The following is a 22,370-nucleotide window of genomic DNA, read 5'->3' on the forward strand; positions in this document are numbered from 1 at the left end:
ATACCATGGCTACTGAAGTTACCCTGAAGTTCAGTGCATGGTTGCAGGTGTCAGTTATATCCTCATGGTCCAAAACATTATATCAACCTGCCCTTTGACTGTGTGTGGTTGTTGCAGAGGACATGGATTCCTTCTTTCACAGGCTGAAGGACTTGAGGGAAGCATTGAACTCCCTGGGGATTCACTCTCCTGCATCCTAGAAGCCCTACAAACCTCAGCTCCCTGCCTAGTTTTGAGACCTCATCACTTCCAGCAAGAAAGCAAGGTTTTGATTGGTCTCCCTGCTCTCTATATCTCCTTTCCTGGATTCAGAGGACTTGGCATGAAAGATGCATACTTCCACATCTCTATTACCATGGCCCACAGAAGGTTCTTCCACTTGGTAGTTGGTGGCCAGTGCAACCAGTTCACAGTGGTTTTATTCAGGCTCTCAGCAGCTCCCCACATATTCACGAAGTAGTGGCAGCATTCCTCTACCATAACCAGGGTCAATTGTTCCCATATGTGGACGATTTGCTCATCAGGGTCAAGCTACAAGTTCAAGTGATGGAGCATTTGGCCCTGACTCATGCCACTTTTCCTCAGGCTGGGCCTCATTTTGAAAGTGCCCAAATCCATACTGGTCCTATACAAAAAATAGTTCACAGGGGCTCTTTGACTCCATGATAGCTAGGGGACACTTCTGACCTGCAGGGACATCATTGAGACCTTTTGCCAGTTCCTCACAACAACATCCAGAATGAAGCTGCTAGGCCACATGATGTTTACATACATGGTCCAGCACACCAAACTGCCCCTCTAGGCATGGTTAATGGAGGGGTAAAAGCTGGTCAGGAACTCCTGGACAGTATTGTAACCTTCCCCCTGCCCATTCTCCAGGCTCTATGCTGGTGGCTACAAGTGCAGAAGTCCCCTTCATCAAACTGCAGCCCTACCATGTCTCTAGTCTTGGACATCTTAGCACTAGGGTAGGGAGTGCAGGGAGGCAATAACAGAAGCCAAGACCTGTGGTCACAGGCGCAGTTCTCATTGCATGTCATTGTATGTGAACTCAGGGCCGTTCATCTGGTGTGCCAGGCATTCAGAAACTATATTCAAGAGTGCCTATGTGGCAGTGCTCAGACAACACATTGGCAATGCTCTGTATAAAAAAACCAGGGTGGTACATTCTCCTCTCCTCTTTGCCAGGAAGCCCTAGAACTCTGGGGGGTTTGCATTGCCAAATTGATACACCTGCAAGTGTCATACCTTCTGGGTGCACAGAAGCAACTAGCAGACCAACTCAGATGCTCATTCCTCAGTCACAAATTGGCCATTAAGCTTAACATTGCCCTGTCAAACTTCCAAAGCTGGGGGCTTCCCTACTTGGATCTGATCGTGACATGGAGCAACAGGAAGTGCCAACGGCTCTGCCCTTCCTGAACCACAGTTCTAATTCCATTGCAGATGTATTGTACCACTTTTGATTGAGCTACATGCTGTACCCTTTCCCACTCCTTCCCTCTCATTCCGAGAGTCCTTTTTAAGATCTGCCAACCCAAGGCTTCATGAATCCTAATAGCACTGGTGTGGTCCCACCAGCATTGGTTCATCATTGGTTCGACAGAATAGTAGCCTTCCACTTATGCTCGGACCTCATCACTCAGAATTACAGTGCAAACTCTTTCCCTGATCCTATACCCCCTCCTACTCCAATCCATCTTAGACCCCACACCTTCTCCATTAATTTAGAAGAGCGAAGCCCTTGACCATTTACCCAATTCCTGGAGGTTTCTCCCTCCCATCAAAAATCATTGCTTCCCCCTGCTCTACCCTCATGTACCTGTTCCCCAGTAGGACCTTAACTTTGTCTTAATAAGGTTCATGGCCACTCCATTTGAATGCATGGCCACCTGCTCTGTCTCCTACCTTTCATGTTACTTGGGGAGGGTTTTTTTAAATTTAAGCTTCATTTGTTAGAACATGAAGGATATATTAATGCACTTTTGTTTATTATTGTCAGTTACTATAAAATATAGCATTTGTAGTAAATTTTATAAACATATGCTTATAGAGTTTTTTAGTCCTATTTTTCTCTCTCCTTTAACTTTCTCTTGCGCTGGAATTTTCTGTGATAAAATGTTGTTTGGAATAATGGAGGGTAGCTGTGAATACTGTGACACATGCTATTAAAGCCTTAAACACAAGCCTTACCAAGAGCTATATATGAAAATAATTGTATAGAAACATTAATTTTCTGAAAATAAAATGGAAAATGCAGAATACAATATTTTCCATAAAATATATTTGCTTGTTCACCCTATGTCCTTTTGGTTGGTAATTTCCTAGGTTTGTTGCACAATGAAAAGCAAGAATCAAATTAAAAGGGGTTAAATGATGCACTGGAAATGAATTTTCACTCTAAAATAGCCTTGAAGACTAATGAAAAAGATCTCCTGAATATTTACAATCAATGCCGTGTTTTCACAATAGTCTCCTAAATTGCATATTAAAATATTGAGACCCAAATATTTTGCAGACACCTCTGGGCTAAGCTTATTGCATGCATAAATGGCCATTTTCATGTGCATCTAATTTGCATATGCAGATTTGGGGAACAGTTTCATACTCAGGTTCTCCATGGAAATATAGCTCTTTATGTATATTTTGTTTACATCATCTGTCTTTGATTTGTTTTTACTGTAATTGCTTATTAGAATGTCCTTGCAGCAGCTATATGACATGTAGTTTGGCCAGAAGAAAATAAATTGTTGCTCCTTTAAGGGCTCTCTTTGCCACTGGAGGGAGGGAGAGGAAGGGGTATACTGAGGTGGAGCAGGAGGAGTCTGGCCCAGGTCAGGGAAGGCACTTCCCTTACAGCTGACTGAAAGGGGTGTGTGTCTTATTTATACCCCATTAAGAACATAAGAACGGCCATACTGGGTCAGACCAAAGGTCCAACTAGCCCAGTATCCGGTCAGCCGACAGTGGCCAATACCAGATGCCCCAGAGGGAGGGATCACAATAGGTAATCCTCACATGATCCCTCCCCTGTCTCCCACTTCCAGAGAAACAGAGGCTAGAAACATTCAGCTCCCAGAAGTCCTCTTTCATCTGATTTTGGCTGGCAGCATCCAGCCTCCAACCCATAGAATCTGAAAAAGATCTGGGTTTCTTCATGGTGTGCTGTGGTCACTATGCTAGTCACCCAGTCTTCCTTGGAGTAAATAATTCCTTCCCAGTCCCCTCGCTGAAGTGGGATTGGTTGGGGTTTTTTGGCCTTCCCCACAGTGGGTTTGGGATCCATGAAATGGGATGAGGGTTTTAGGCTATAATGTTGCAACTTAGTACCTAAACTTGTACCAGATTTCCAATCCGTGTATAGTCCCCTTAACCTTTAAATGAGAGGCTGAAGGAAGCAAGGTCCCAGCAACAGGATGGCTAGGGCCAGACTGAGGGTTATGTGGAAATTTTCAAGGAAATGATGACCTGCTCTGTGCAATGTATTGTCAGCCTCTCCCAGATATTTTAAGCCAATAAAGTTGTGGCCTAATTAAACCACATCCATGACCTCTTCTCTTGCCTTTTGGCTGGATGATAGCAGCTGTTATGCTATGCAATTATATTTAACACACAAACAAACCTTATTAAAATACATGTGGCAACATATTGTATACACGATATTTTGAGGGGAAAATTGTTAGACTGCATTTGAAATTTCCAGTTTCTTATGTTTTAAATATTTTTTGAACATTCTGCTAAAATTGGGGAGGAAACCTGGGATTTCATTCTAGGAATTTCAATATTTCAAGTGGGAGAGAGAAGGCATAAATAGCTAGATATGGTGTGGCAATATTCTTATTAGCTAACATTTCCTTGGAGTCTAGAATAAATACTAATATGGGGTAGCTACTAGTGTTAATTTAAATGATAATCTACCCATTATTGGACTTGTAGCCATTCTTTGTTTGAACTATAAAGGATTAATTTACAGAGGGATAGGCAAAAATAATGAAGAGTCCAGTGACACATTAAAGACTAACAATTTATTAGGATATAAGCTTTTAGCTCCATCCCTTGAAAGCTTATGCCCCAATAAATTGTTGGTCTATAAGGTGGCGTAGGACTCACTGTTTTTATAAAAGAATTGTTTCTGATTTTCCCATTTTGTTCTAAGGCAAGTATGCATAGGATTTTAACTCTGAGGGTATGTCTACACTACAGCGCTAATTCGAACTAACTTAGTTTGAATTAGTTAATTCGAACTAAGCTAATTCGAACTAACACATCCAGACTAAAAAACTAGTTCGAATTAGCGTTTTGCTAATTCGAACTAGCATGTCTACATTAAGTGGACCCTGAACTGGGGTTAAGGATGGCCGGAAGCAGTGCCAGCAGGGCATCAGATGAGGACTTAGAGTGTGGAGCTGCTGCCTCAGGCTAGCCGAGGGCTGTGCTTAAAGGGACCCGACCCCCACCCCGGACAGACAGTTCTCAGGGGTGCCCCGCTTGCAAAGCAGTCCTGTCTTGGAGTGCCCTGAGTGCCCACACTTCACTTGCCGCAGGCTGCCATCTGGGGAGAGGGGGCAATTGGGGGTCTGCAGGAAAGCTTCCACCCCCAGAAGCCCGCAGAACCAGCCCAGTCCTCCCCATCGGGGGCTCGTACCCCATTCCTCCCTCACCTCCTTCCACTTACCCTTCCCTAGCCCCCCTTCCTGATGTACAAAATAAAGAAAACGTGTGGTCAAAAATAGAATCTCTCTTTATTGAACAAAACTGGGGGAGACTGGGAAAAGGAGGTGGGAGAGGGGAAGAGAGAGGGTGGGAGAGGGGAGGGCAACTAAAATGATCAGAGGTTTGGAACAGGTCCCATATGAAGAGAGGCTAAAGAGACTGGGACTTTTCAGTTTAGAAAAGAGGAGACTGAGGGGGGATAGGATAGAGGTCTATAAAAGCATGAGTGGGGTGGAGAGGGTGCATCAAGATAAGTTCTTCATTAGTTCCCATATTAGAAGGACTAGAGGACACCAAAGGAAAGGAATGGGTAGCAGGCTTCAGACTAGTAACAGAAAGTTGTTCTTCACAAAGCAAAGAGTCAACCTGTGGAACTCCTTGCTGCAGGAGGCTGTGAAGGCTAGAACTAGAACAGAGTTTAAAGAGAAGTGAGATAAAGTCATGGAGGTTGGGTCCATGGAGTGGTATTAGCCGGGGGTAGGAGTGGTGTCCCTACCCAAAGTTTGTGGAAGGCTGGGGAGGGATGTCACGAGACAAATGGCTTGGTCGCTGTCTTCGGTCCATCCCCTCCAGGGTCCCTCGGGTTGGCCGCTGTCGGCAGACAGGCTACTGGGCTAGATGGACCTATGGTCTGACCCAGTACGGCCATTGTAAGCTCAGGGTCGGGTGTCTCAGTGGACCACCTTGATTTTCATGCACACCTGCTCCTGGGTGGCCAGGCTGGCAGTTCTCCTGCCCTAGACAGCCACTTTCCTGTGCCTAGTGCGGAGGTCGTGGACGAGGTCCACGATGTCTGCACTAGACCAGGCGGGTGCCCGCCTCTTGCGGTCCCGAGCAAGCTCCCAGGAGCCACCAGCCTGGTCCTGGGAAGAGGGGGAGGGCTCGAGCCGTTCCAGGTGCAGGGTCTGCTAGCTGGGTGCTGGCAGGCTTGCACCTGGCACGGGCACTGTAGCCAGCCCATGTCCTTTAAAGGGGTCTGGGGCCGGGAGGGGGGCAATAGAGTTTCCCTGGTGTTGGCCAGAGTGGCCACCAGGGAAAGCTGGGGAGGGCTAGCCTCCCACTAGTTCGAATTAAGGGGCTATACACCCCTTAATTCAAACTAGTAAGTTCGAACTAGGCTTAGTCCTCATACAATGAGGTTTACCTAGTTCGAACTAAACGCTCCGCTAGTTCGAATTAAGTTTGAACTAGCGGAGTGCTAGTGTAGCGCCTATCAAAGTTAATTCGAACTAACGTCCGTTAGTTCGAATTAACTTTGTAGTGTAGACCTACCCTGAGGGAGCATCTACACAGCATCCTAAATTTGAAATAAGATGCACAATTTTCACTACACAAATTGTTTATTTATATTTTGATTGAATTTTGAAATATTGTATTTCAAAATTTGGCACATCTACACAGCACCAAATTTTGAAATAATGCACTATTTCAAGACATCCCTTAACCCTCACGGAATAAAGGTTACAGGGATGCCAAAGTAGGTCTCAAAATAGTGGCATATTTAAAAGAAGTGGGGTAACTATTTTGGGATGCTTCTGGTAGACGTACCCTTAGACTATATTTTTCCTGTTCAGAACAAATACAGAAGTAGATTATTATACAGGTTGCACCTCCCTAAACCAGGACTCTCTCATCCAGAAATAACTGTGGCAGGAGGGCCAGCAGTTGAAGGTCCCGGGCGAGGTAATGTTTGTGGTAATAGAGCTGGACATCAGCAGCCCAGCGGCAGTCGTGGGGCTGTGGTAGCGGGATAGGTGAAGCTCAGCAATCCAGCTGGGGCCAGGACAGTCTGTGCATGCTGACCTGGCAGTGGAGTTGTGTTGTGGCAACCTGATGGGGGCTGTGTGCTGGCCTGGCACTGGAGACAGAGCCGTGGCAGCTTGGCCATGACATCCCCGCAGGGAAGCGCGTTTGGGGCTGTGGCTGTGGACCCGGGGCCACTGCAACCCAGCTGGGACCATGGCAGGTTGCAACCTTATCGGAGCCGCATACTGGCTGGCAGCGGGGCCAGGACTGTCTGCTGCTGTGCTGGCTGTAGCAACAGTTATGGCAGCAGGATCAGTACAGCTGTGTAGCCCAGCCAGAATGGCCAAAGGAGCTGGAGACAAGGAGGGGTGAGTGCAAGGGACTTTCCCTGGTCCGGCAAATTCCCTCATCTGGGACCGCTCAGGTGCCAAGGGTGCTTGAGCAGGGAGGTCCAACCTGTATTTATGCTGCCCTAGGTAAAGATCAGACTCTTGGGGTACGTCTAAACTACATGCCTCTGTCAGCTTCCTGCTTCCTCCTTGCTCTATGGAAGGAGTAAGTCAATTCTACACCTCTGACCTTTTCTTTGCCCTCCATAACAGTTCACCTGCTAAGGAGCCACCAATAGTTTGCTCAGATCTGTCCATTCCCTGTCCACATTGCCTTTTGTATAAGTAGCAGCCCTATGAGAGCTTATTTCCCACTTGTGCACAGACCAGTTAGTTAGGTAGCCTGGTCATGTATATAAACAGGTGCCTTGTCCCTCATAATCCCCATGAATTGGTATTTTACAATTAAGCTCCCAGTTAGCAAATCATACTAATGATAAGCTTGATCCTCAATGGTGTAGTGCTCCCACAACTCTCATAGAAGTAAAATGGCCTTGCAAATTCTCTTACCTCAGATTTATGCAATATATCAGGTGGGCAAGAGAGCCTCTGTGGGTTGGATGAGGCCTGCCAAGCCATTTGATCCAGCCTGTGTCTGCCTTGCTAATCACCCATGCCAATGAGACCGGGAACAGGGGAGTGCACGAAGTCTCCTTCCCACTGATCGGCATGCAGCACCAGAGGGAAACACTAGCTGTTCAGAACAGCTGGTGGTTCACTCTAGCTGCCACGTACCCTTTGCATGGAGAAGGCAGGGGACAAAGATTTCACATGCTCTCCCACTCCCAGGCCCTGTTTGGCCTGGGGGTGGGGGAGTAAGCAAAGTCTCCTCCTGCTGCCAGGGGCATGTGGCACCTAGAGGGAACTGCCAGCTGTTCAAAACAGCTGGTGGTTCTCCCTAGGCACCGAGTAGGTGGGGGCAAAGACATCACATGTTCCCCCATCTCCAGGCCAATCAGGGTCTGTGGGTGGGAAACATGGGGAGTGTCCTGGTGCTGCCCTTTCTGGGAAAGACCAGGAAATTTGTGAAGTGGCCCCCCTTCAAAAATTATTGTTCACTTTTGCCCTATATTACTAATGTGTGACTATGAAAGATCTGCAATTATTGAACCGTATTTTCAATATTTATACTAACAGCAACTAATTTCTTTTTTTGCTATAGAAGACGGTTTAGGTCACTTTCAGATTGATGCCCAGAATGGTGAATTAAGAACAACTGAAGCTCTTTCATACAATTGGAGACCTAACTACAGAGTATTGGTCACTGCAAATGATCAAGGAATGCCTGCTCTTCAAGGACATGCAGTTGTTAATATTCAGGTACCAGTTTGTTTAGCCCTGATTAGAAAATGGATACTGTATTTTCTGTGTCTTTAAAAGATATCTTTTAGGATCCAAAAGGAAGATGATGTTGAAAGTAAATTGTATATATTTTGACAAAAAGAACATATCTTCTCATCAGACTTCTCCCTAGTCTAGCTATTGTTCTACTGAATCTAATTTTGATACCCCTGCAATATTACGGGTTCATGCCCTGTTAGGAAAGAGTGTGGACATAGAAGAACAGAGGAAAACTATCCTATGAAAAAGTTAAAAAAGGAGCAGCGAGTAGGCAAAGCGAAAAGCAAACACAGCAAGACTGAAAATAGAGACATTCTGATGACAAAATACATAAAAGGATGCAATTTCCTTTATATATGATGTCCCATTCTCTGCTTGCTCTCACCCCGCCATGCTGCCCTATATAGAGCTGTCAAAGAAATCAGCTCTGCCATGCATGGGAAATTTTAAATCTACCTTCATTTCTGCTATGTAGCCACCTATCATCAGAATCACAGTGGATCTGTTTTGTTGTGGGCCTTCTGTAAATCCCTATGCTATAGGTCGCCAAGAATATTATTCATACATCATCAGTAGAAAGTCAATTTTTGGTACTTTTAAAGAATACAATACACATTTCTCAGTCATGAGACTGATGCAGCTCAATTATTGAAGAATTTCTCTCATTCTTAGATCATTTCAGTGATCTGAGCTGAAGGAATTTCTGAATCATTTTAACCAATCTGCAATTGAATCAACTTCCCATCTATATTTGACAGACTAAGGGTACGTCTAGACTACATGCCTCTGGCGACAGAGGCATGTAGATTAGGCTACCTGGCATAGTAAAATGAAGTGGCGATTTAAATAATCGCCGCTTCATTTAAATTTACATGGCTGCTGCGCTGAGCCGACAAACAGCTAATCAGCTGTTTGTCGGCTCAGCGCGATAGTCTGGACGCGCTGGTGTCGACATCAAAGGTATTTGTCGACCACCCAGGTATATGCCTCCTGGGATGAGGTATACCTGGGTGGTCAACAAATACCTTTGATGTCGCCACCCGCGCGTCCAGACTATCGCGCTGAGCCGACAAACAGCTGATCAGCTGTTTGTCGGCTCAGCACGGCAGCCATATAAATTTAAATGAAGCAGCGATTATTTAAATCGCCGCTTCATTTTACTATGCCAGGTAGCCTAATCTACATGCCTCTGTCAGCAGAGGCATGTAGTCTAGACGTACCCATAAATGATGGATAGTGATTTTATGGCAACACCACATCTCTGACACAGGAGGGAAGGCAGCTCAGGAGTGAAGCTGCGTGAGAAACAGTTTTGTCACCCTATTCGAATTTGAGATTTTGAAAAATGTTCCCAGCTCAGTTTGCAGAGCTCCACTGTAGAAGACAGCAGTGTGTATGGACCCTCTGTGGAGCTCATGAAATTAAGGGGAGGGAAAATAACCTCTTATTCCCTTCTCTGCTCCAACCTTGATGCAATGGTGGCTCAGAAGAATAAATATGAGTAGTGACTTAGAGGATTTTTTAATGTTGATTTTTAACTTAAATTGCAGGGGAGGAAGGTATTAAAGCTTTTCCCTATGTTATACATATACAATTATAAAGTCTGCTCTGTCCTCGATGCCTTTTAATGCTAATGGGAATTATACATGAGCAAACTACAAATGACTAGACACCCTTAATTAGTAAAGAAGAAGTAAATTGCAAAAATCCCAATAGAAGCAATGGAAAATTAGTGTCTTTGTGCTTTTGTTTCAGGTAATCCCATTTCCCAAAGGGAGATCTGTCTTTTCTCAAGATATCAGGCACTTTGTCATACCTGAGAATTTCAAGCCTGCACAGATATTGAGCTCAGTGAAGTTGCCTGGTCATCAACTGCAAACCACCAGAAAACTGCATTTTAGTATCTCTGAAGAAGAGGATGATGATCATTTTGAAATAGATAGTTCAACAGGAGATCTGTTTCTTTCCAAGGAACTTGACTATGAAACAACTTCTCACTTCCTTCTGAGAGTTGTTATGAATGATTATAATAAGAATCCTTCACATAACTATACTGTTTTTCTCTGTATTGATGTTGAAGATCAAAATGACCACTCTCCTTATTTCCAGGATAACTTTATAGTGATTGGCATTGAGGAGGATGTACCTGTTGGCACTCCTGTCTATACATTCAATGCAAAAGATGGGGATGGCAGCTTTCTGAACAGCAAAATACAGTATTCCATAGCAACAAGTGACTCTGGAGAAAATCCATTTCTCATCCATCCTTCATATGGCACCTTGATCACAACAATTCCATTAGACAGAGAGGTCACTAATTCTGTTGTCCTGACAGTATCTGCATCAGATCAGGCAATAAACTTAACAGAACGCAGACTTGGTTCACTAACAGCAAAAATTGTTATTCTGGATATTAATGACAACATTCCCAGTTTTGTGTCTTCCTCTCTTTCCCATATCATGGAGAATGCACAGGTAGGCTCGCTAGTACATCACATAATTGCAGAGGATCCAGATGAAGGAAGGAATGGACAAGTTACATATCACATTCTTTCTGGCAATGAAAACGAAGCATTTCTGCTAGATAAAACCACAGGTACTGTGTATTCTATATAGATTCTAAGGCTACGGTTGTCACCATAATATCTGTCTGTCTTCCAAGACTGTGTTAACTAGTGACTAACATCTGTCACAGTTTTGGTTTTTCAGCCTCTCCCTAAGGAGAGACATGTGTGCTTTGTAGTGTTTTGTGTCAGATGTGTTATTGAGAGAGAGAAAAGGTAAAAGAAATGCACTTTATACTTAGAGAGGAAGATAGTGAGGTTTGAAACATCCTGTAATTTCTCGGGTCTTTCATTCCCCATTCTCAGGCTGTGCAGAAAGCTACACAAGATCTGTGATTTGTCAATTTCAAACATGAATCCATTTTTTTTCTCTTTTCAGAAAGGGTAGGCAGTTGTATATCTTTTTTAGGAAATAATTGCTACCACTTATTTGTGGTTTATACACGCATTGTTAGTCCTCTCTGTGATTGCAGGCCCGTGTATGTAAACTATTATCTGTGGGATTCCCATAGTTTTGGGACAGATTTCTGAAACAACACAAATTTTCTCTCACTGCTACTGCTCTTTTACTATCATAGACACACGGATGTATTTTAAAATGATGGAAAGAAAAGCATCTTCTTAGATATAAATTAAACCTCACATTTTCTAAAGAGTGACTAGGGAGAGAAAGAAGCTATACATACTGCAAAATATCTGGCATTGGCATATGGACTTAGTGGAGTTTATGTTCTGTATCTTTTAACGAACACCTATAAGGCCCTGTGGACAAAGAAAAGTAAAATAAAAGTTCCCTTTGGGCAGAAGTGGGCAGTAATTTTTACTGGAGGGCACTTCCAAGCATTTAGTAAGTGGTTGAGGGCCACACTCTTCTATTAATGGAAGAGGTTTGGGATCTGGAATGGAGGCTGTGTGCAGTAGGGAGATCATGGTAAGGGATTTGGATGCAGGAGGATGTGGGATCTGAGAGGGAGCGTGTGTGAAGGAGGGGGTTATGACCTGGGGTGGGAGATTGGGGTCCGGGAGAGGCTCGGGGTCTGGGAGTAGAGGGTGCAGGAGAGGATTCTGATCTGGAGGAGGGGAATAGGAGGGGTGCAGGGTGTGCGGAAGGAGTTGTAACCTGGGCAGGGGAACAGGAGTGTGGATGCAGAGATTTGGGTTGTGACCTAGGACAGCAAGGGTTGTGATCTGGGGCAGGAGATTGGGCTGCAGGCTCTGGAAGAGGGTGTGGGCGCAGGAGGGTGTACAGAGGGTCTAGGTTGTGAACTGGGGCAGCCTGTTGAGAGGGGGAAGAGGTTAGAGTGGTAGGTGCAGGCTATGACTGGGAGGTGCTTAACATGGGGGCAAGTCTCCACGCATTGTCTGCGCTGCGAGCATTGCCCAACCAGCTCTTATTGGCAGATTTCCAGCCAAAAGGAGCAGCAAGATTATGCTGGAGACGAGGGCCGTGCACTAAGGGTGCATAGCATGCAGCTGGCCACTTTGAGTGGTGTGCAGGGGGCACGGCAGGAGAAAGCTTGCCCAAAGCTCCTGCTGGGCTGCAGAACAGTGGCATGCCAAACCTGACCTGTGGGCAGTGTGTTCCCCTTCCCGTCTTTGGGCCTAATCCTAAATGGTGTGTAAGACATTTCTTATGAGATCACTGGGAGCTTTGTTTGGATGAGCAATATGGAATTGGCCCCTTTGTAGCAAACTGCTGAAAAGTCTCACTCATCAGAAAGCAATAGGATAGGTTTCTTCCTTGGTAATGAGAATGCAATAACGAAAACAACACATACTCACTAGACCTTTGCTCTGTGATCTTCTCAGAGTTTGGAATTGCTAGGCAGAAGTTTAAACAGTGGTAGGCTGATTTAAGGCTGACTTAAAATTATAGAAAGGGAAAATAAGGACAGATTCAGGAGAAGAAATGCCCCAGGAAAGCCCAGGTTTTGTGAATCATGTAGATCTAGTTGTTTCACCAGTTGTATAATTATTTTTTCCCCTAAGGGCAAGGATACTAGTAGGTGAATACTTCAGTACGTGAAAGGTGTATCTGTGTCACAAGGCTAATGGTTCCTATAAAAAGACTTTCAAAGCATTAGAGGAGTTCAGGTTGGTAAGAGTTCTGATTACAAATTCAACGTAAATAAGTATTCTAAAGTTAATTTCCTAAAACTCAGCTTTCAAATCCTTAATTTTTAATTAAAACAAGGAAAAATGAATGCAAAATATGAATGAACACATAGAAACAAAACATACATGTCTGAAAAACCAACAGTAAGACTGTGTATTAATAACATTTACACTTCATTGCCCTTGGAGGGTATTGGAATACAGTGGCCACTTCAGAACTATTTAAGAGAGCCATATTTTGTTCATGAATTTTAAAATCTGACAAAGGACCAATAAACCAAAAGAGAGGCAAAAAAGATCTTTTTACAGCATACTTGTATGTTTTAAAATGGCACATTTTATTAAGCTGTTTAGATCCTTCCTGTATACATGCTATTCACATCAAATGATTTAGTGACAAAATAAGTTTATTCCTGAGTTAGCACTACAGAAAGAACACGCGTAAGAGATTGGATTTTGTTCCTTCTTATACAACAACACAATTATTTACTAAGAGCTTAGCTACACAAATTTTAGTTCATGGCAAGCTGGGGTGTGAATTTACCCTGGCTGCCATGTTCAGTGTGGACCTTGCTCGTGTGCATCAATCATTCTCTAAAACACTTTGGTCTAGTTTGTTTTTTAAACAGGATGAGATCAAAACCCATCAATGCATGTTAATGCACATCAAGAAAATGCACATAGGCAGAGAGCATGGCGGGCAAAGTGAGGGAGAGTCCTGCACCAACTGGCTATGAACTAATTGTATAGACAAATGCTTAGTTGCAGTCAGTTACACCAGTGCAACTCCATTGGAAGCCCCAAAGAGTATAGCTACACCGGGATAAAAGACTATGACTGGTCAGGGTCAGCTGACTTGGGCCTGGGTTGGACCTTGGGTGGAGGTTCCCAGAGCTTGAGCGCAAGCCTGCGTGTCTACATCATGAGTTTTCATCCCTCAATCCTAAGCTCTAAGACCTTGAGTGAGCTCATCTGGGCCAGCAATGGGAGTTTTATCCCTGTGTAGACATGTCCATAGTGACTAAAAGTTTCATCAGTGAAAAGTGCCAAAGTTTTTAGCACAGTATTAAGAAAGCAGTGGGGTCACATTTATGTCACTGATGACATAATTTGTCTTGTAGGAACCTTTATTGTGTAGTGGTTGATAAAAATACAGTTTGACTCATATGGAGCCCAAGACTGAGTTTGCAGGGCTATTGAAAAGGTGTTATGATTTCACAGTGCTTTACAGTTAATAGAAAAAAATCTTGTAAACTGAACGTATTTAATATGGAAATCAGTGCCCTATTTAAAGTTATACATTTTCAAAGCTCATTGCACATTAAAAAGTCATCTAAATACTTGCACTATTTGAACTTCTCTTGGACTGCACAGGTTAAATAAATAGTGACTATGTCTATAAAGTGCTACCAGACTATTTATTGTGGTAATGTAACTAAATGTACTGAGCGGAGTGTTGTCATGAAATAATGTCTTTTTGACCTTTTCCTTACAACAGGATTGCTAACCACTGCCTTACCATTGGACCACGAGAGTCAAGAGTACTACAGTTTGACTATCGTGGCTCTTGATGATGGCACACCAGCACTCTCTGCAACCCAGATTCTGACCGTAAACATTTTAGATATAAATGACGAGAGGCCTGTATTTCAAAAGCAATTTTATGAAGCTGAAGTCTCTGAAAACCAAGATCCAGGAGAATTTGTCATTAAGGTGGAAGCTATAGACCAAGATTCAGGTAATTTCAGTCATTTTAACCATTATTTCATACTGAACATAATGTTAATTACCAGATCTTGGCTCCTAATGTCTATATAGCTAAAGCAAATAGCCACCAGCACCTTCCCCTTCTGTGATAAGACCTGTGGTTCCAGAATCAGGCTGATCAGCCATCAATGGATCCACAGATAGGAAGGTGTCAAGAGCCCAGTCTTTGAAACCCAATGTGGAGGTGGAGGTTTGGTCTGAGTGTCCAGATTCTAGGCCAAGCTTAAACATAGCAACTGCAGTTTTTACCTGCTTGTGCACAAGTCATTTGAGTCGGGCTCTGAGACTCAGTGCCATGGGTTGTTTATTACAGTGTAGACTGTGATTGAAGTTGGGCTCTCCAATAAGGTTTCTTTCTTCTACATGGAAAATGTAAACAAGCCACAGAAAGTGAGAAAAATAGAAATAGTCTTTCTTGTTCGGCTCAGAGTTTGCTGAAACCAGAATCCAGTTTTGAATATTCAGGCCAAATACTAAAACTGTATGTAAGTTTTCTCATTTTCAGATTCCAAAGTAGAAATAATCAGTGCAAAAAAAAAAAAAAAAAGTACAGAAGATTGCCACAGCTGAGAAAAGAGATGTTACTGGAAGAAAATTAAAAAAAAGAAAAAAGGAAGTACTCAGTAATAACACTTTAAATGATTAAAATTGAACAGCTATTTAAAATATAATTTCTCCTGTCATCCTTTATACAGTTTAGTCTTTGCATTTCACTTAGGCTTTCTGATACACAGGACACCTGCACAGGTGCCAAGATACAGTCAGAGTCTAGGGGTTCTGTCCAAGAGTCCATCTGTACAGATCATATTGGAGAATTCGGTTCTTGGATTTGTGCCCTAGCGTAATGTTGCAGTGTTTGGGTTGCAGACACGAAAGAGGAATGTTTAAATTTGTTAAAAACTGATATTTAAAAAACTTCATTTTTTTTTCAGGGAGTATGTGTTTTTTTTAAACAAAAGGGAGAAAAACTAAATGTTGCCTCAAGCTATGTAGCAGTGTCCCTTTAAATCATACTTCCCAAATTTCAGATTTTCCCAAGAAGGAGTCTTTTGCTCCAGCACCCTATATTAAAAATTTTACATTAAGCGAGCAGAGAGTCCATTTTCAGAGTGAAATCCTGGTTCCATTGAAGTCAATGACTGACTGAATCCCTACTGACTTCTGTAGGCCCGTATTTATCCTTTATGCTTAAAGAAAGACTATTATGGCAAAGGACTTGATTCTCCTGCCTTTGAATTGAAAGACAAAACATCAGTCAATAACAGAAAGAGCAGAATCAGGCCTTAATTTTGGAAAACTATTACTTTAAAGAAGTAGATCTAGAATTGTTTGGGAACCTGATGTGGAAGACAGTGATTTTTTTTCTAAAACTTGAAACTTTTTAAGGTAAAGTTAAAGTAACTTTAAGTCAATATTTGCAACTTCTGTTCCTTCTAAACAATATACTTCTTGAGTTAAAAGTTAATTTACTAGATAAAGATCCTTTCATTGTAATGGAATGAGCAAATATGCATTAATCTCTTTTGACCAGAAAGGGGCACTGTCACCCAAGACTTTTGTTGTAATAGCACAGAAAAGAATTTTGACTTATACGCCAACTACAAATTTGTAACATGATGAAAAATTGAGGACATGAAGACTTTGTATATTTTTTAAGTTAATAACGTTAATGTTTTTTTCAGAGGCCTATAAAATGGATGAGGTAGAGAGGTTCTTCATATGCTCACTTCCTCTGTACAACATGCTTTCTTCCTCCTCCACATGTGTTTTGCAGTGTTGTATAATGCTGTGCTATGTAAAAAAAATTGTTAGAGCTGGTTAACAAAACCATCCTCTGCACTCAGCAAGATTTACAATTCTACTACTGTACTCACAATCATTATGAAAGGCAGGTCTGAGGAAGACAGACTACATAGGATGGACTTTTCATCCCATGTGTGCCACATATGTTCACTGTTGGACAACAGCTGTACGAAGAAGACCACTGAAGGGAAGAAGGAGGCAGGTAATCCAGTGGCTGCATGAATGGTGTGAATTTACATGGCCAAAAGCCAGAAGAACAGCTGAGCAATATTTGTCCACCCTTTTACCCCTAAAGTATGTTATTTATTTGTTGTTAATCACCAAGAGTGTGTTCAACACTGTACTCAATATAGAAGTGAAAACAGTACCTGATGTGAAAAAAGAGGGATGCCAAGATACACAAATAATTTGCTTGAATGCTAGCCCCACCCAATCCCATGATCATTTTTTATTTTTTTTCTTGTGGGAAGTGAGAATTGTGGGAGCATATAGAATAAGGAGGAGGTAGTAGCAGAGAGTTGGGAAACAGAGATGGAAACAGCATTCCAAACTTAAGGGGTGGCATGGAACAGTAGCCAGCAACAGGCTGTCTGCATAGATGCATTGGATTGGAGCAGTATGTTGTGGCTGAAGGTTCCTTCCTCCAGCTCTGTTATTTTTGAACATAGTTTCTGGAAACCACAGTCCTTCCATTGGGGCTTTTTCTCACGGTATCAGAATTTGGGCCAATTTTATGTATATATTGCAGTACTATTCAAACCCCAAAGCAAAAGGTGGGAAAAGCTACAATGTAGTTAAATAAACATATAACATATTGAAATAAGTGTTATTTGCTTTTTATATATATTTGGGACTAATGCCACAACTATTTGTCATGTATGGGCTATCACCTTGTTTTTTTCAGTTACAACAGGTGGATAGAGATGTTTCATGTCCACAAAGTTACTTGTTTGCCCTACATATGAGTCTTATTTTTCTCCCTTCACTGATATTTTTCATGTCATGTGTTCCTTAACTGGCCACATGGAGGTGTCCTGTTTACTGTCAAATGTACCTTGCAGCCTTCTCTTCCTCCCACTTTGTAGAGTGTCTCCTTGCAGAAAAGCGAAAACATGCAGCTGTAAAATAGTTTGTGTTTGACTCAGGCTTTGAGTCTGACCACCACTTTGAAGGATCAGTTATGAAAGACTGCATTAGTAGCTGAGGCCACTTTTACTCTTTTCAACATCCATTGCACATCCTGCTCCACCAACTTCCATAGAAAGAGACATTTAGTCCTTAGGCAAGCAACCATTGCATTTTTATTGGCACCCCATACTTTCCTTGCAGGAAAACCTCTTTGTTTGAGGTCTTGTATTGTATGAGGGCCTGTGCTCCCATAGACTCTCCACCTCCTCCGGAGGAGCTCTAACTCTTATCTCCTTCTTCTTGGCCATTGTACCGAGTGAACAGTTTTGAGCAGTTTCTCCTGAACATGCTTCCTGTATGTGCCTTAAACTGAATCCCTAAAACTGTCTGGAGATACATGCATCCTGCAGGTCCAGTAAGAGCATATGATGCAAAAAATCAACAAATCTAAATTCTCAGACATGAGAGCAAAAAGATCTTCAGAATGTTCCAACTAGGTAAGATGCTTGGGTAGAGGAACCCCCTTTATGGCAAAAATCTTGGGCTTTGAACCACCACTTAGTATGTCTAATAAGTTCTGCCTTTAAGCGCCTGGTCACTGTTGTCTGTAGTTCCACAGATAAGTATCATGAAAATGAAATCAGAGTATTAATCGTAGTACCAGAAACCTAGATAAGATGTTTTTCAGCTTTTGATGTGCAAGAAGAATTGTTTCAAATACAGGAAATCAATACTAAATCTGGTAAAAAGTGCCATGTCCTGAGAGGCATCCAGTTCAGAAGTCCCTGTTTCCAGAGTAATCTTGCCATGTCCTCACACTGCTTTCCATCACATCTATACATATGTGATTGCCTGATCATTGAACTCTGCCAAGTGCACTCATAAGAGCTGGCATTGCAGAAGAAGTTTCATATTTTAAGCTCTTTTTGTAGTCACCGTGTTGGAATTAGTGATGTAGCCCCACTTGATCATTACGCTGCTAGACTGGCCATCTACAGTGTGGAGTTTATTAAAACAAAACCTTACAGTCCAGAGTTGATCTTCAACAAATAGTGTTTGACTGGTGGAGGGCCAAAGAGCACAGGCAACAGGGACATTATCTACTCTTGTTTGCCATTACTGAACCCTTGCCTCTCTGGGTGACAATGTTAAGGGGTTAATGATGGTAAGAAAACTTTGTCTTTAGTCAGCTTAGTATTGGTACCGTATCATAGGGCAGGTATTTTGGATCTGTGCATTGGTTTGTTTGCTCTACTGTAACTTCCCAACGTATGCCAGAAGCAATACCTATGAGGATACTGGACAGAGTCTAGCTTTTTCACATTAGGGGTTTGAATGCATGCCGCACAGGCATATTCAGAAGAGTAATAGCTTCTGAAAACATTGTTTTTCAATGTTTGTCTTTCAGTTTCTCACTGTGGGCTGTAAAGGATAGTGTGTGGTCGAAAGTAACAACAAGGTATACAGGATTTATAGAAAAAATAAGTGTGTAGCAATTATAAGATGCAGTAAATAGTTCTGATTCATACATTTCATATTAGTTGTAAAATGCAGGAGTATTTTTCAGGTTAGGAACTCTGTAGGAGAGCAGCTACAGAGACTTCTTACCTCCTGCAAAGCTTCTGAGCTCTGCCACAGAGAGGGTACTCTTTTGCCAAGAATTAAAGTGAGAGAGAGAGCATGCAGGGGGCAATGGTTGTGTCCATCCTGAGTTTTTACTGGCTGGTGAAGTACAGACTCTTCAGATGGGAACTTCTGAAGGATGGAAAAGTATTTTCTCATTATGGGTTTGTTGGGCTCCAAGCATTTTTGCCAGTAGTTGGAGCAAAGTTCCACACTCACTTCCAGAAAAATAATTCCACTTGGGCAGTGAAAATTTCTGTCAAAAAAGGGAATATTTCAGAAAGTTATGAGCAACTGAAAAAGAGGTGTTGGAATGGAAATATTTAAGCTTCCTTAGCAAGAACAGTCAACAGTGCACCTACACAGTGTACATATGTCTCTTGTTTTGCTAGGTGTATGACATTATAATGTACTAAATGTATAATCACTGCTTCCCTCTCCTGGATAAAATGTCTGACATGCTTAAGTGTTTATCATCCGCTAATGGGCTTGTGGTCCAGTGGCTGGAGACCTGAAAGGAGAATATTATAAGCACTCCCACACTGGCAATTAATCAAGAATGTCCTCTAGCTCAAAGGATAGAAGCTTGTGGTTTTGATTTTAAAGGTTGGAAATTTTATTTCCAATAGTGCATTTATGTGGTTAGCTGACTGTTACGGTAGCTATGTGTCTGTGTAGCATTGGCTACAAATAGTGACCATTGTGAATAATTTGTCCATGAAGGTATTAAATCAGGGCCATTTACTTCCAAAAGGACACAGGCTTTTCCCATAAGTTCATGACATTTCTATCCCCAATTTGGTAGTTATCTTCTTTTGCCGATTATGGATTTTATAGTTCCATGTGTATTTAATAATTGCTATATGCAGTTGATTTGGATCTGTCTCAAAGGGGTTGCTGTGTTAGTCTGTAATTTTACAAACAACTTTTAAAAACAAGTAGTCCTTTGGCACCTTAGAGCCTATCAGAATATGTATAGTATCATGAGCTTTCATGGGCAAAACCCACTTCTTCAGATGAGGTGATCTTGACTTCAGATGATCTGATCAGTTAGTGTAGCCATTTTTCAAAGAGCTAGAACTTCAGAGATGTTTTCATATTTAGGAAAGATAGACTTTGCATGAGGAAGAGCTGCAGTGGGTTATTTCAGAGCTGTCTTCTCCAGTGCATGTTTTTCTCTTACCTAGAAAGATGTAAGTGTATATATAATGTATCCTCTTTCTCCTACACAACTTTACTTATATTTTAATGAACATATCATCCCTTTAAATTAATAAGATGCAAGTCTATTTACAGAAGTTAGTCCCTTAATCAAAAGGTACTAAGTTTATTAAGGTGAATGATGGTTTCACCAAAGCTAATTAAAAGAAAAATGACCTTTGCTGGCTTTTATAGGGCCACTTTTTCTCTTCTTACAGGTTTCATATGGATACAACTCCAACTCTAGTGGAATTTATCCTGATTTCCACTAGTGTATGTGAGAACAAAATCAAGCCCAGGGTGTTTGCGCCTAAGTAGAAGAGTTTCAGCATTTGTATAGAACTCCATCCTTTTCCAAGTGCACTAACTGTAGCTGAACTACTAAATGTTTGGTTGTTAGTTTAAAAAAACACAGAAAAATGGTTGAATGGAACTCGTGAAAAGCTTTAAATATGACTTCTTATTGCCCTTTGTGTATAATATAAGATTAATCTCATTAAAGTTAAGTGTGAATGATCTTACTCTATACTCAATAATAGAAATGACATTATACTTTTCTCATGAGAGCATTGAAATCACAAGAAAAAATGGGAGAAATTATTTTGAATTCATAATGGATAAGAATGAATCAGATTTCTCAGTTTACACAGCAGGCAGTGTAAACTTTCTCTAACTCTTGGCTTTAGTATTACTACATTACCTATGCTAGTTATGTCACACCAAAAACACGGACTTTGTGTTTCAATTGAGTCTATGAAATGCCTAGCTCATTTTGTGTATGTTTTCTTCAAAAACAATGCAGTTCTGTTAATTTCATCTATAACACCTTCCCCAGACAAAAGATCAGAGGGAAAAAAAGTATTACAAAGCAGTATCCAGAGAGTGGGTTTTACAACTGGAACTTTTTGTATTTTGCTGGATTTTCCTTTTTGTTTTTAAGGAATAAATTCCATGCTTCAGTATGAAATCTTACCAGGAAATGGCTATGAGATTTTCCAGATAAACTCAGATACTGGAGAGGTGATGACAACTGCCTCACTTGACAGGGAGACCCAAGAGATTCTTAGTATAAAAGGTAACAGTATGAGATGTTTGAAGTACTACAAAAAGGGATGTGGAAAGTGTGGGTTCACTTCTCAGTATGATCGTTTCTCAATTTTATTTGACTTACTCAGATATGTGTAGCATGATCAGAAAGCAGCTATATTAGCACATGTGCTCTAATTTTCCTATATAGCTTATGGACTCTAATATTTTGCTATTTCTGATGAAGAATTGTCACTTCACTGACATCAGTAATATAACTTTGCTTTCTATGTGTTACATATCAGTGCTGGTTCGAGATGGGGGAACACCTTCTTTATCCAGCACAGCGACCATTATCTGCAGAGTACTGGACGAAAATGACTATACTCCTAAGTTTCTCCTTCCTGTTCCTGAGATTCAAATTCCAGAGAATCAAGAGCCAGCAGTAGTGCATACTACACTAGCTATAGACCTAGATGCTGGCGATAATGGAACTTTACGATATCATATAATTGGTAAGTATGGTCTTTATTCTGTATATTACTAATATAAAATGTAAGAAAATAGTTTCAACAGGCATTTCAGGTTTAAATTAATTCTGATCTCATTCAGCTAGTGAAATAAGGAGTCTTAAGACTCCTTTTAAATTGAAAACACCTTCCATGTCTTCCATTGGCATAACTTCCAACCCAACCTCTCAGACTAACCATCAGATTGGGGAGAATACAGAGGAGAGCAACAAAATGAATCCAGGGCTGGAGTGGTGAATTTAGGAAGAAAGATTAAAAGGCCAAAATAGAACTTGCTGACAGAGAGAGCATGGTAAGTGTGTGGAGGATATAATCACCAAGGAGAAGGAGACATTTTTTCCATGGTATTATAAATGGAATGAAATTATGTTGAGAGAGCTCTTTTGGATGAGGGTATTGATGTAAGGGAAGAGGTGAAAGCTCAG

At 41.7% G+C, this 22,370-nt stretch overlaps 1 protein-coding gene across 1 annotated transcript in view; it reads left to right on the forward strand.

Moving 5' to 3' along the window:
- Positions 1–22,370, forward strand: part of DCHS2 (dachsous cadherin-related 2) — a 199,798-nt gene that overhangs the window by 129,433 nt on the left and 47,995 nt on the right. Inside the window, exons 8-12 of the mRNA XM_025185469.3 lie at positions 8,011–8,168; positions 9,945–10,785; positions 14,367–14,606; positions 21,330–21,464; positions 21,721–21,930. Of these exons, the coding sequence (XP_025041254.3) occupies positions 8,011–8,168; positions 9,945–10,785; positions 14,367–14,606; positions 21,330–21,464; positions 21,721–21,930 (1,584 nt within the window). The remainder of the gene's footprint in view (positions 1–8,010; positions 8,169–9,944; positions 10,786–14,366; positions 14,607–21,329; positions 21,465–21,720; positions 21,931–22,370) is intronic.

Source organism: Pelodiscus sinensis, chromosome 4 (assembly GCF_052426305.1).
Source record: "Pelodiscus sinensis isolate ZL-2025 chromosome 4, ASM5242630v1, whole genome shotgun sequence".
NCBI lineage: Eukaryota > Metazoa > Chordata > Testudines > Trionychidae > Pelodiscus > Pelodiscus sinensis.